Source organism: Mesoplodon bidens (genome assembly GCF_964165515.1).
Source record: "Mesoplodon bidens genome assembly, chromosome: 2".
Lineage (NCBI taxonomy): Eukaryota > Metazoa > Chordata > Mammalia > Artiodactyla > Ziphiidae > Mesoplodon > Mesoplodon bidens.
Window position 1 is genome coordinate 76719977 of NC_138177.1, and position 13530 is coordinate 76733506.

Here is a 13530-nt window from a genome sequence, read left to right on the forward strand (position 1 = left end):
AGAAATTGGAAATAGCTCATGCTTTTTAATGAACTTTTAAGAAAGAATTTTACAGATGATATTGAACTGTTTTTGTGTCTTTGAAAAACTAAAGAATGAACAGCTTGTTGTTGTTGTTGTTTAAACAAGACGTCCCTTTATTTATTTTTTTTGGCTGTGCCATGCAGCTTGCGATATCTTAGTTCCCCAACCAGGGATCAAATCCAGGCCCCCTGCAGGGGAAGTGCAGAGTCTTAAACCTGGACCACCAGGGAATTCCCAAGAATGAAGAGTAACCTGAAATCTATTTTAATTGGCTAATCTTTGTTTAGAGTGAATGGAACTCCAACTGCGGTGAATAACTTTCAGAATAGCTGAGATTGACATGCTTAAGAGTAAAACATTAGAACAGGATTTCCAGCTTTATAATCCTATGGTTTTGATTTCCCTCATTTTTGCAAAAGGCCCTACTTGCATCTGAAGACAGATGGCAGGGTACAGCTGTAGAATAAGTAGTAGCTGCTACCCACCACTAGAGGGACCCTCTGACCATCTAGTGCACCCACTCAGCAGCTGCCTGAGTGTGTTGAAGAATGATGAGGTATGCAAAAGCTTTTAAGTTTCATTAGGTCCAATTGGTTTATTTTTGTTTTTATTTCCATTTCTCTAGGAGGTGGGTCAAAAAGGATCTTGCTGTGATTTATGTCAAAGAGTGTTCTGCCTATGTTTTCCTCTAAGAGTTTTATAGTGTCTGGCCTTACATCTAGGTCTTTAATCCATTTTGAGTTTACTTTTGTGTATGGTGTTAGGGAGTGTTCTAATTTCATTCTTTTACATGTAGCTGTCCAGTTTTCCCAACACCACTTATTAAAGAGGCTGTCTTTTCTCCATTGTATATTCTTGCCTCCTTTATCAAAAACAAGGTAACCATATGTGCGTGGGTTTACCTCTGGGCTTTCTATCCTGTTCCATTGATCTATATTTCTGTTTTTGTGCCAGTACCATACTGTCTTGATTACTGTAGCTTTGTAGTATAGTCTGAAGTCAGGGAGCCTGATTCCTCCAGCTCCGTTTTTCTTTATCAAGATTGCTTTGGCTATTCAGCGTCAGTTTTTGCACAGCAAAGGAAAACATAAACAAGATGAAAAGACAACCATCAGAATGGGAGAAAATATTTGCAAATGAAGCAACTGACAAAGGATTAATCTCCAAAATTTACGAACAGCTCATGCAGCTCAATATAAAAAAAAAAAAGTAAACAACCCAATCCAAAAATGGGCAGAAGACCTAAATAGACATTTCTCCAAAGAAGATATCTATATTGCCAACAAACACATGAAAGGATGCTCAACATCACTAATCATTAGAGAAATGCAAATCAAAACTACAATGAGGTATCAACTCAAACCAGTCAGAATGGCCATCATTAAAAAATCTACAGGGCTTCCCTGGTGGCGCAGTGGTTGGGAGTCCGCCTGCCGATGCAGGGGACACGGGTTCGTGCCCCGGTCCGGGAAGATCCCACATGCTGCAGAGCGGCTGGGCCCATGAGCCATGGCCACTGAGCCTGCACGTCCGGGGCCTGTGCTCCACAACGGGAGAGGCCACAACAGTGAGAGGCCCGTGTACCGCAAAAAAAAAAACTACAAACAATAAATGCTGGAGAGGGTGTGGAGAAAAGGGAACCCTCTTGTACAGTTGGTGGGAATGTAAATTGATACAGCCACTATGGAGAACAGTATGGAGGTTCCTTAAAAAACTAAAAATAGAACTACCATATGACCCAGCAATCCCACTACTGAGAAAGCCATAATTCAAAGAGTCATGTACCACAGTGTTCATTGTGGCTCTATTTACAATAGCCAGGACATGGAAGCAACCTAAGTGTCAATCGACAGATGAATGGATAAAGATGTGGCACATATATACAATGGAATATTACTCAGCCATAAAAAGAAGTGAAATTATTTGTAGTGAGATGGATGGACCTAGAGTCTGTCATACAGAGTGAAGTAAGTCAGAAAGAGAAAAACGAATACCGTATGCTAACACATACATATGGAATCTAAAATAAAAAAAAAAAAAGGTTATGAAGAACCGAGGGGCAGGACAGGAACAAAGACGCAGACTTACTAGAGAATGGACCTGAGGACAGTGGGGGGGGGCAGGGTAAGCTGGGACAAAGTGAGAGAGTGGCATGGACATATACACACTACCAAATATAAAATCGATAGCTAGTGGGAAACAGCCACATAGCACAGTGAGATCAGCTTGGTGCTTTGTGACCACTTAGAGGGGTGGGATAGGGAGGGTGGGAGGGAGGGAGATGCAAGAAGGAGGAGATATGGGGATATATGTATATGTATAGCTGATTCATTTTGTTATAAAGCAGGCACTAACACACCATTGTAAAGCAATTATACTCCAATAAAGATGTTTAAAAAAAAAAAAAAGAGTGACGAGGTAAGGGTAGCAGAAAGATCATTTTTTCCCTACCACATGTTCAGATTCAATTCCTTTTTGGGAAGAAGTCTTCTCCTTACCCAGCCTAAAGGAGGGCTGAGCCTGTGGCTTAAACTCAAATTCAAAACTTTGAGAATACCCAATTCCTCCTTTATTCCAATTACTTGTTCTATCATAAAGTTGTTTTCCTTTTTATTACCATCACAATTCTCTCCCTTCCTCTCCAGCTGATACCACCATCATCCTAGACGCACATCACCTCACACCTAAATTATTACAATCTAAACTGTCTGCTTTTTCTATCCACTGTGATAGAACTTTGTTAACAGATAAGTTTCAGAATTTTGTTTTGATCATGTCCCACTTAGGGACAAAAACGTTCTATGCTTCCCCATTGCCTACAGTTTAAAATAAAAATCCCTCAGCTTGTATCAGTCAGGGTTTCCAGTGCAGCCTCCACCTATACTTATTCCAATATTCTCACTCAGGTCTCCCTCCACCATTGCTTTCACCATGATCTCTTCCTTGTTCTCTAAAACAGATCATTCTCATACGTCTAGGCCCTTGCGCTCAAGTGAAACTTTCCCCAACACTTCAGGCCCACAATAACCTCTCATCTTCTTCGACCTTTATATGCTGTATCACTCTTTCAGAGAACTGAAATCCTTAACTGTATCACATCTAACATGTTGTTTTTGTGTGCACGTATGTGTGTGCTCCTCCTGGACACTATAAACCCTTGAAGGTCAATTACTTCTTTTGACCTTCAACTGCCCAGTGCATTCATGGCTCTTGCTCATTAGCTGCTGCATAAATATTTGTAGAATGACCTTAACAAGGTAGGGAATAGTGGTGTGGAAAGGAACATTATTTAGTTTCTCTCCAAATCTCCCCACTGCCTTAGAACATCCCTTTTTGTCTAGTTCCCCATTCCAGTAAAATAGCCTAAGCTCAACCTCACAGAACAGAAAAACACATAGCTGAGGAAAGCAGTCTCTATGCTTTTCTAGGAGTGACAGACACCCTGGGGCCAGGTCAAGGGAAGGAAAGGCAGAGAATCCTAGGGCCAACCAATCTCAAGCTTGCTTTTGCCATTGTCCCTCTCCTTTCCTCCTAAACTTGAGTAGAATTTTGAGCTATGGATCTCCAAATCCCTAGGCAACAGACCCACATTAATTCCCTTCCTATTCATTCACAGCTTTTCCTTGTCAAGTTTAAGTTGTTAAGAGGGAGGAGGTGACCAGAAGGTAATGAATGAAGCCATTTCTCTCAGCCTGAGTTAGATTGAAACTGGAGTGAGGTAAACTGGAAAGGATGCATTTGTTCAGGGTAACATGAACAAAACTGAGCCTGAGGTAGGAGGGTGGAACAGATGGTATATGAAAAAGAACCAGGAAGAAGCAAGAAGTCTAAATAACTGATGAAAGTTTAATACATTAAAACCAGGTATTTATCACTTTTATATTGTATTTGCCATTTCTGAACAATACAAAGTAGAGGCAAATAGTGACACTTCATAAAAATGTTGACTCCCCATTCCCTTCCCTAAGACCCAGCCTCCCTCAAATATTCCCTCCCACCCCCTACAGAACTCTGTCCTGAATAAAACACTTAAATACATCATAAATAGTAAATTATGAAAAAAAAATAGCAAGAATTGTTTCTTTTCTTCTTGTAAAAAAGAACATGGCAGCAAAGACAGGCAGCCAGAAACTGGCTGGGGGTGTCTAATATAGACAGTTACTCGGGGTATGAGCTAACCTACTATCAAGGCAGGGTGGGACGGAGAGGGGACAGGACAGGGATTCAACAATCTGCCTGAGATGCCAGGCCCCCTTCTTCCCCTGACAGGGGGAGGAGGATCAGATGGAGAACGTGGGGAGGAGAGGGATTACACAGCCCGTTTCCACGTTGTCTGCATGAAGAGAGGCAGCAGGGCATGTGGCACAGCAATGACCTCACTAAGGCAAGGATCTGCTGGCTCTCCATGAGTTTAAGAGAATATTCTCGGGCTTCCCTGGTGGCGCAGTGGTGGAGAGTCCGCCTGCCGATGCAGGGGACACGGGTTCGTGCCCCGGTCCGGGAAGATCCCACATGCCGCGGAGCACTAGGCCCGTGAGCCATGACCGCTGAGCCTGCGCGTCCAGAGCCTGTGCCCCGCAACGGGAGAGGCCACAACAGTGAGAGGCCCGCGTACCGCAAAAAAAAAAAAAAAAGAGAGAGAATATTCTCTAGCCTCACAGTTATGGACTACCTATTAAACAGACACAGGTGTCCCCTTCTCCATCTCTGCTCCACGAACAGCAGAACGCTGTTGGAAAAGGTGGTAAGAGCAAGGAAGAAATCTCCTTTGGAGAAGAATCTAAAATTCATTTGATAAATCTTCATTATTTAGAAAAACAAGCAGAATACAGTTCAAATTGCAAAACAGTAATAATCATTATGGCCTGGTCGTGAGTAGGGTCCTGCCTAGGAAGGGTTCTGATCTTTTAGCCCTATGACTGCCCCACTGTTTAACGAAAGGGGTAAAGATTACCCCATGTCCCACTCTCTCCATTCCTTCAGCTTTCAGAAATTCATTAAGAGAGGAGGAGTTAAAGAGCAGCTGCTCCTGGCAGAGCAGCTTCTGTTTCTCAAACACCAGGGCTCTTCTGAGGGAACCCTATGAATACGCATCTCTCCAATACTTACGGAGTTTTGATCTGAAACTGTCTGGCTTGAAATTGTGTGCTATTTTTCTTTTCCTTTTTTAAGGAACCAAAAGAAGAAGGCTGGGAGGTGGTTAAACACCCTTACCCCCAAAAAAACCTTTACAAAGATTACAGGGGTCTTCTTCCACAGAAAAAGAGCTAAGGTCGGGATAATGTACCAGCCAGTCTGTCCTGAGGAAATTAAGAGTCCAGCTCCTGGTGAAAGGTAGATGAGGGGGAAGAAAACGACCAAGTCCAGCAACCCCACTTCCAACAGGAAGAATGGGGGTTTGAAAACAATTCAGTTGTGGAAGCAAGGCTGGCTAGTAGAAAACCTGTGCCACTCAGCTCAGGAGTAGAGAGGATGCTGCTGTCCTCAACTGTCCGAGGCACTAATGCCCATTCATGAGGAAGGGGAAGTAGAAGAGGTTCTTCTTCAGGGAGGAGACGGAGAGCTCCCTTAGCCTCCATTACACTTTTTTGATGACCAAGAAAAAGAAAACTCAGCATTGCTAGGTCAAGGGCTGACATCTTGGGATCACAGAGATGGTAGAATCTTGCTCCAAGTCTTCTGAGGATTTTTGTTCACTGAAAAGGGAAAGGGTTTAAAGTTAAGGATGTGCAGTATGAGATAAGGAGGCAGGAAAGGAATTTAAGTTTCCTTCTAGTTCAGTCTCAGCTTCCAAGTACAAGGTATCAGAAAAAAAAAATTTTTTAAGTAAGATTTAGGGGGGCACCCAGTTCCCCTAACCCTGCCAATTACGTTGCTGCTCCACTCCATCAGTGATGCTCTTTATACCCTTCCAAAGTATCCACCTCCCCCACATCCCAGACACTTACATGGATGAACTCTGACTCTGGAACTTCATGCTTTTCCAAGAGGGTTGAGCTAACAGGAGGGGGGAAAAATGGAGGCAGAAAGAAGAATTAGTAAATAAATGAGAAAAGGGACTCTCAGGTCAAATCTCATACTGTTTCTCCATTTCATTGGGAATCAATTTAGGATTCAAAAAGAAGGGGCTAAGAAGCTACTAGATTTGGAAGCACATTGTTTTAATTAGCTATTTACTTTCTTGTCTTGACTTCTATAAAATATTTCCTAACACCCTCCTCTACCTTCTTCAATCCCCAGGTGTGGCAGGCACCCAATGAACACTGCCGCCTGATAGTCATGCCATTGTGTAATTTTCTCCTCTTGAGTGTGGGCTGAACTTAGTGACTTTCTTCTAGTGAACAGAATGCACCACAGGAGATGTAAAGTCAATTCTGAGATTAGGCTACAAAAAGACTATAGCTTCCTCTTGGGTACCTGCTCTCTCACTTGTTTGCTCTGAGGAAGCTAGCTGCCATGCAGTGAGCTGCCTTATGGAAAGGACCATGTGATAAGGAACTGAGGGAACTGGCAAACAGCCAACAAAGAACTGAGCCCTTAGCCCAACAGCCTACAAGAAACTGAATCCTGCCAACAACCACATAGATAAGCTTGGAAGCTGATCCTCCCCTGGGCGAGCCTTCAGATGAAACCACACTGCTGGCTACTAGCTTCACTGTAACCTCCTAAGAGACTTTAAGCCAAAGGCACCCAGCTAAGCTACACCCAGATTCTTAAGCTACATTAAATCTGAGATAATAATGTTTGTTGTTTTTAGCTGCTAAAATTTGGGGTAATTTGTCACACAATAGATTATATATTTTTGTACCTGGAAGTGAAGTACTGCTGTAATAAAAATCTAAAATGTGGAAGTGGCTTTGGAAGAGGGAACTGGGTTTGAGGACAGTTTTAGTGAAAGTTTAAAAGTGCCCTGAATATACTGTAGAATCCTGGACTTTAAGGGGATTGCCAGTAAGGGCTTAAAGTGAAAAAAATCTTATTAATAACTGAAGGAAAGGGGATCTTTGCAATGTAGTGGAACAAAGTTTAGCAACAATGTCATCTACAGTTATGTGAAAAGTAGAATACGTGCCTAATGAACTGGGTTATCTGGCTAAGGAGATTTCTAAACCAAGCGCTGAAGGTGCCATCTGGTTTCTTCTTAATGCTTATAGTTAAAATATGAGAGAAGAAAAGTAAGTTCAGGGAAGGATTATTAAACAAAAGGAAGCCAAGACGTGATGGTTTTGAAAATTCTGAGCCTCTCCAGATAGCAAATATTACTAAAATTAAGAAATGGATAAAATCTAAGGCACTGCCAGGAAAATGTGGTCTACAGATGAAGCCAAGGGTATGACTGTAAAACAACTGTTAAGAACTCAAAGTACTATTCAGTCATACAAAAGGCGATTCAAAAGATTAAGGGTATGTCTCTCAGATCCTCTCAACTTAACAGGATCTCTAAGAAGCATAGAGCTTATCAAGAAGGTATTTGTGGCTTCTGTCTAATAGCGTGAATCCCAATGAGATTCATAGGAGGCCCACAAAATCTTTGAGGGTATTATAGCAGCAGAAACATTGTCCTGCTTGGACTGAAAGGGACAGAAATAGTACACAATGAAAAGAGACCACTGGATCCCCAAAATTCTGGCAAGAAGCAGGCTGAGAAAATTACTCAGCTGCAAACACATTGTAGTTTTCATGAAAAAGGAAGACTCAGAAGGCAAAACCAAGAGTCCAAAAGGTAGAGCCAAGAGCCATGAATTATTCTCATGCTTTGAGACCTGATAAAAGAAACTCCAACATTTGCTGGGTTTTAGACTAGATATGGATCAGACTCCTCTGTGCCTCCCGTTCTCCCTTTTTTATACAGGAATGTGTAAAGAGATTATCTATTGTTTGTCTCATCATTGTATGCTGGGTGTGTGGGGAGAAGATAGCCTGTCTCTTTAGTTTCACAGTCCACAGTGATCGCTGCTTCCTGATACACTCTTAGGTAATTCATTCCTCAAGTGTGGGCTAGATTAAGTGACTAGAATGCAGAATAGGAGATTTGGTTATGAAAGACTGTGGCTTCTGCTTAGGTGCATGCACTGTCACTTGCTCAGGCTAAGGGAAGCGAGCTGCCATGTTCTTAGTTGTCCTATGGAGGGGCTCATGTGGCAAAGAACTGAGGGAGGCCTGCAGAAAACAACCAGCAAGAAACTAAGACCCTCAGTCCAGCAACTCACCAGAAACTGAATCCTGTCAAAAACCACATAAATGAGCTTAGAAGTGAAGCCTCTCAGTTGAGCCTTCAGATGAGCCTAGCCCTGGACAAAGAGCTTCACTATCATGAAAGACCTTGAGCCAGAGGACCCAGTTAAGCTGCACCCAGATTTCTAACTCACAGAAACTATGATATACGTTTGTTATTTTAAGGCCCTAAGTTCTGGGGTAATATATTATGATGTAGTAGATGATTAACACACCAAAAACAAAATTAAATCACAATCTTTACACTAGATCCTTTTGAAAGGTTAACTGTTCACTGTCTTCAGTGCCTGGGAATCTTTCCAGCCTTAAATCCTAAGCTATGAATTCTCACTTAACTCACCGGGAGATGAAGCATTAGTTGGGGTATTTTGATTGAGTACCAGAAAAGTCTGTACATAAAGACTTCCCACCACCCACTAAAAATGCAGAGATGTTGATACACTTTTCCAAATCACTAAAGATGAGCTCTTAGGAAGATGAACATGCAAAAATCTAGTGAAGAGCAAAAGACAAACAGTAGTCTCTGGAAAAACAGAATTATGGAGGTTCTCAAGGACCTGAAGAGAGAGATGAGAAGATTACATGGAGAAAGGGGCTAAGGAACCAACCTTGTAGTTAGCATTTGCAAAGTCTCTCCAACTACAGGTGAGAAATAGGGGTCAGGAATAGTCGAGACCTCACTGATTTTCTCTAAAGGTGGAGTCTGAGGTAAAACATCAGGACGACCGAAGTGGACGCCTGGAAAAAAGAAAGGGGAAGAAAATCAATAAATAAAAAAGAAGAGAAAAGGGGGTGGGGAAAATATAGGAAAAAATATGTAGCAACTTGGATTTTCATGGACAGGAACGGGGAGTAGAGGTCCTAAGCAGACAAGGACTCAGAAGGAAGGGAGGGAGTGCCCCATCACACGGGGACCCCAACCCTGGCGCTGACCTGGCTCCACTTCCGCCTTTGTTGTCACTTGTGCCTTGTGTTCCCCAGAGACCGATGGCTGGTAAGTTACGCAGGAGTTGCCGCTGGGGCCTGCTCGCCGAGAGAAAGATGAGCCAGACCGAAACTTTTTGGAAGGAGAGGGCTTCACTTCAAAAGGGAAAGAGAGAGCCTACTTAGCACCCACCTCAGAAACTGTCACCAAGACATAGATACAACTTGCTAGCATCCCCAACACAAACCCAAAGTTGTTCCTCTGCAAAGCAGGAAAAGGGGTTAATGTCAACAAAGATGGGCTCTATGAACTACTCTTCAGAGGAGGGGGCATCTCAGTCTACTTCACTTTGGAAAAGAAGCAGAGAACCTAGAGGAAAGGAGACACATATCTCTCCCCTCCTACAAGCAACCTCAATGGCTTTGCTTCCGCCTGATGACACGTCTATTCTGTAATTCCTTTGTTCTTTAATAGTATCCTTCAGTTAAACCAAAGATGACCCTTTCACTCTATATCCCTGTAGCACTTACACACACAGCATGATGGTGATACTTTACACTTGTTTATATATCACTTTGAAAAGACTTCGAAAGGATTTTTCCATGTTTCTTAAGACTGTTTGGCCTAAGTCCGCTCTGCCTCACCGAGGGACAACTGATGCCTATGATGAGGAGACAGAGATGGGTAGGAGGAGCTGGAATCTGCCAGTGGCAGCAGCGTGAAAGGTTTGGAAAGAAGAACACTGGCACTTCCCAGCCAAGAAAGTTGAGGGAAGAGACTAAGAACACCTGCTAAGCAGAAATGAGTAAGTGCTTCTCCAACCTTCTGATCCTAATCTAAGAACTTCCTGGCCTTGGGGATATGGTAATATTCTTGCCTATCTCTGTCCATAAAAGTCCAGCTTCGCCTATCTCAGCCTGTGGCATGGGTCCTACACCCACAACTAAACATTTTTACAACCCCACCAATTTCTCAGAAATGCCCCTCCCCTCAATGACACATGTAGGGATTGCCAGGGGGAAAGCAGCAACTTGGAAACAACTGAGACAGACAAAGTGACTGACATAAGGATGGGCAGCAGCTCTCACGGGATGTGGGTAGAGTAGGAGAAGCCTCTGGCTTTGGCAGTCCCCTGACAGAGGTGTCCTGCCCCCCATCTCTTGAAGTAAGGGAGCCATTGGAGGGTCATCTGGCAGAAGCCACTTACAGAGGATCTTCTTGAACACTGTAGTGCACATGAAGCGCTGGAACCGTTCGGCGTAGAAGCTTGGGCGATGCACTGATACGGTGTCCTGCAGAGCAAAAGAGATGGCTGCAGAGTTAGAGAGGAGGAGGCCCAGCAAGAGGATCTCTGGTCCAAGGGCCGTTTTACCCTAGGCTGAGACCCTAGCAGAAGGGTAGAACCCACAAATGAAATAAGGTAAGAGGAAACTGAGGGGGCAAATCAGAAGTGAGAGAGGCAGAAAGAGGAGAGCCTCTAGCTGACTGCTACTCACCCCATCATGCACCAGAGCTTTCCAAGAGTGCTCCAACTTCTTAACAAACCTGCCAAGAAAAATGTATATCATGCATTCACATTAAATGAATCACCTTATAGTTTTCTACTTTACAGAGTTAAAAGAGCAATCGCAATAGCAAAGAGAGAGACCGGGAAAGCACCCCCACTATTATGCTGGCTTTCCAAAGAACAGACAGGGTAGTGCTTATTCCACATGGAGATCGAAGCTGTTTCTAGATAAGTCGATTATTGCCCCCCTCAGAAAGGGGTAGTTAATATGTCCCGGCAAGTCAGGGACAAGAATATTTATTGTAAAAGGGGAGCTGGAGGGACAGATGGGCAAACCTGGAAGGGGGTCAAGTACTGTCCAGTCCTCATTAGTACCTGAAACCTTACAGGAGCAAAACTGGGGTCTAACATTTCTAGCTCTTCCTTCACTACCACACCACTGCCTGAATTCCACAGGCTAATGCTTTTCACAGAACACAGTGATCCTCTTGTTTTTCCTCCATGGAAAGGAGGGATGTGTTTCCAGCTGTATCCTAATGTGGAGTATGACTCATCTCACAGGTCTTCCACAAAAAGCCAGAGAGATGGCGTTTCTACCCTGGTGCTTCTAAAGACTGACTCAGCTTTCCACAGAAGTGTATGCTATGTTTGGGGAGATGGTGGGATAAGGAAGCCAACAGACAGGCATAATCAGGAAATAAAAAACCATCTGAAACCCAATGAAGCAAGCAGCCAGACTGCAACTTACTCTTCTTGCTTCAGAAGAATTTGGTGACACCCATCTAAAAGAGCAATGTGAGTAAATCTACATCCACTCTACCCCTAGGATCTATATGCTCCTCACCTGTAAGACTGCAGAATGTCAATGATCCCAATATAAAGCAGCAGCCTTTCCCCTTTACTATTCCGGGCCGGGATGCCACCCATACTGGGGAAGACAAGAAGGAAAGGGTAAGAAAATCTTTTGTCTAGCAGGCAGAGGCTTCTGCTAACCTCAAATCAGATCAGGACATTAACTGAGACCTAAGCATAGTTAGAAGTCCCATCTTCCATAAACTGGGGAAGAGTGAGAGACTTCGCCCAGCCCCACCCACTTTGGCTTATGTATTATAACCTCCTTCTCTCCAAATCTCACCTGCCTGCCTCTCCCACCCCAAATTCACAGAAGAGAATCTAAAAATCACCCCTACTCAGCAATTTTAGGAATACTCTCCCAATTAACTCTAAACTTTCTTAGTACTCTACTCTTTTTTTTTTTGGCTGCACTGCAAGGCTTGTGGGATGTTAGTTCCCTGATCAGGGATCGAACCAGGGCTCTCAGCAATGAAAGCATGGAGTCCTAACCACTGGACCTCCCGTGAATTCCTCCCCAGTACTTTCATATTTTAATTTATGCCCACTGAGACACTCTTCTGGAGAGTCATGGTAAAGAATACTTTAAAATGAAACCACTTAAAAGACATTTGATACTTTAGTAACTACACTTCCTTGATCCATGATGGTAACAAAGACGCCTTCCATAAAGAAATCTATAATAAATTATTTTTGATGAAATTCTAATATAATTTGCAGGCGTGCATCTAAGACTCTGAGTGAACATTTAAAAAAAAGTCTTGGACTTCCCTGGTGGCACAGTAGTTAAGAAACTGCCTGACAATGCAGGGAACACGGGTTCGATCCCTAGTCTGGGAAGATCCCACATGCTGCGGAGCAACTAAGCCCATGTGCCACAACTACTGAGCTTACACTCTAGAGCCCATGAGCCACAACTACTGAGCCCACGTGCCACAACTACTGAAGCCCATGCGCTCTAGGGGCCTGCATGCCGAAACTACTGAGCCCGCGTGCTGCAACTACCGAAGCCCACACACCTAGAGCTGGTGCTCCGCAACAAGAGAAGCCACTGCAATGAGAAGCCTGTGCACCGCAACGAAGAGTAGCCCCCATTCGCCGCAACTAGAGAAAGTCCGCATGCAGCAACGAAGACCAAACGCAGCCAAAAATAAATTAAAAAAAAAAAAAAAAAAGTCTCGGGACTTCCCTGGTGGCACAGTGGTTAAGAATCTGCCTTCCAATGCAGAGGACGTGGGTTCGATCCCTGGTCAGGGAACTAGATCCCACATGCATGCCTCAACTAAGAGTTTGCATGCCACAACTAAGGAGCACATGTGCCGCAACTAAAGGAGCCAGTGAACGGCTACTAAGGAGCCAGCAAGCCGCAACTCAGGAGCCTGCCTGCCACAACTGAGACTTGGTGCAACCAAAAATAAAAGATAAATAAAATAAAAATAAAATAAAATAACAACAAAAAAAAGAAATTATGTTTGTTTAAAAATAAATAAATAAATAAAATTCAAAAAAAAAAAAAAGTCTCTTAATTTTGAATAGTTCTCCTTCCCAGATGTACAAATCCCAAATTTAAGACATCTTCCTTTCCTTTTACATTCTTAGGAAAGCTCATCCTATAGTTCTGTAAGCATTCATGCTATTGACTTAACTACTGAATAAAGGCTACTCCTTCGCAGAAGCTGCATCCCTCCCTCAAGAAAAAGTGCTCTGAGCCTATGCACTCCTTCCCAGCGCCCGAGTCCACTCACTGGTCATCAGTCTCCATGGTGCCACCTCGTCGAGCCTCGCCCTGGATAGATTCCATGGCTGTGGAATAGAGAGCCTTTTGGGGGGCTGGTCTGCGAGTGTCAGTGGAATATTGTGCTTCATTGCCTAAAGGCTCTCGTTGTGCATGATCTATGTTATGGATTGACACCAGGAGGCTATAGTCCATTATCTTGAAGCTCTGCAGCACCTAATGGAAGGAAAAAACATGATCTGAGCCTTGGGA

At 43.5% G+C, this 13530-nt stretch overlaps 1 protein-coding gene across 3 annotated transcripts in view; it reads right to left on the reverse strand.

Annotated features, from left to right (window-relative positions):
* Positions 1-3852: 3852 nt before the first annotated feature.
* Positions 3853-13530, reverse strand: part of PIP5K1A (phosphatidylinositol-4-phosphate 5-kinase type 1 alpha) — a 38855-nt gene continuing 29177 nt past the window's right edge. The window contains exons 9-16 of one of the 3 annotated variants that reach the window (XM_081255146.1): positions 13289-13494; positions 11536-11619; positions 10681-10729; positions 10392-10476; positions 9193-9339; positions 8868-8997; positions 5973-6021; positions 3853-5720 (exon numbers count right to left, since the gene is read on the reverse strand). In XM_081255146.1, the coding sequence (XP_081111272.1) occupies positions 5718-5720; positions 5973-6021; positions 8868-8997; positions 9193-9339; positions 10392-10476; positions 10681-10729; positions 11536-11619; positions 13289-13494 (753 nt within the window). In that variant the 3' untranslated portion in view covers positions 3853-5717. The other 2 variants (XM_081255145.1, XM_081255147.1) reach the window with 2 other exon arrangements.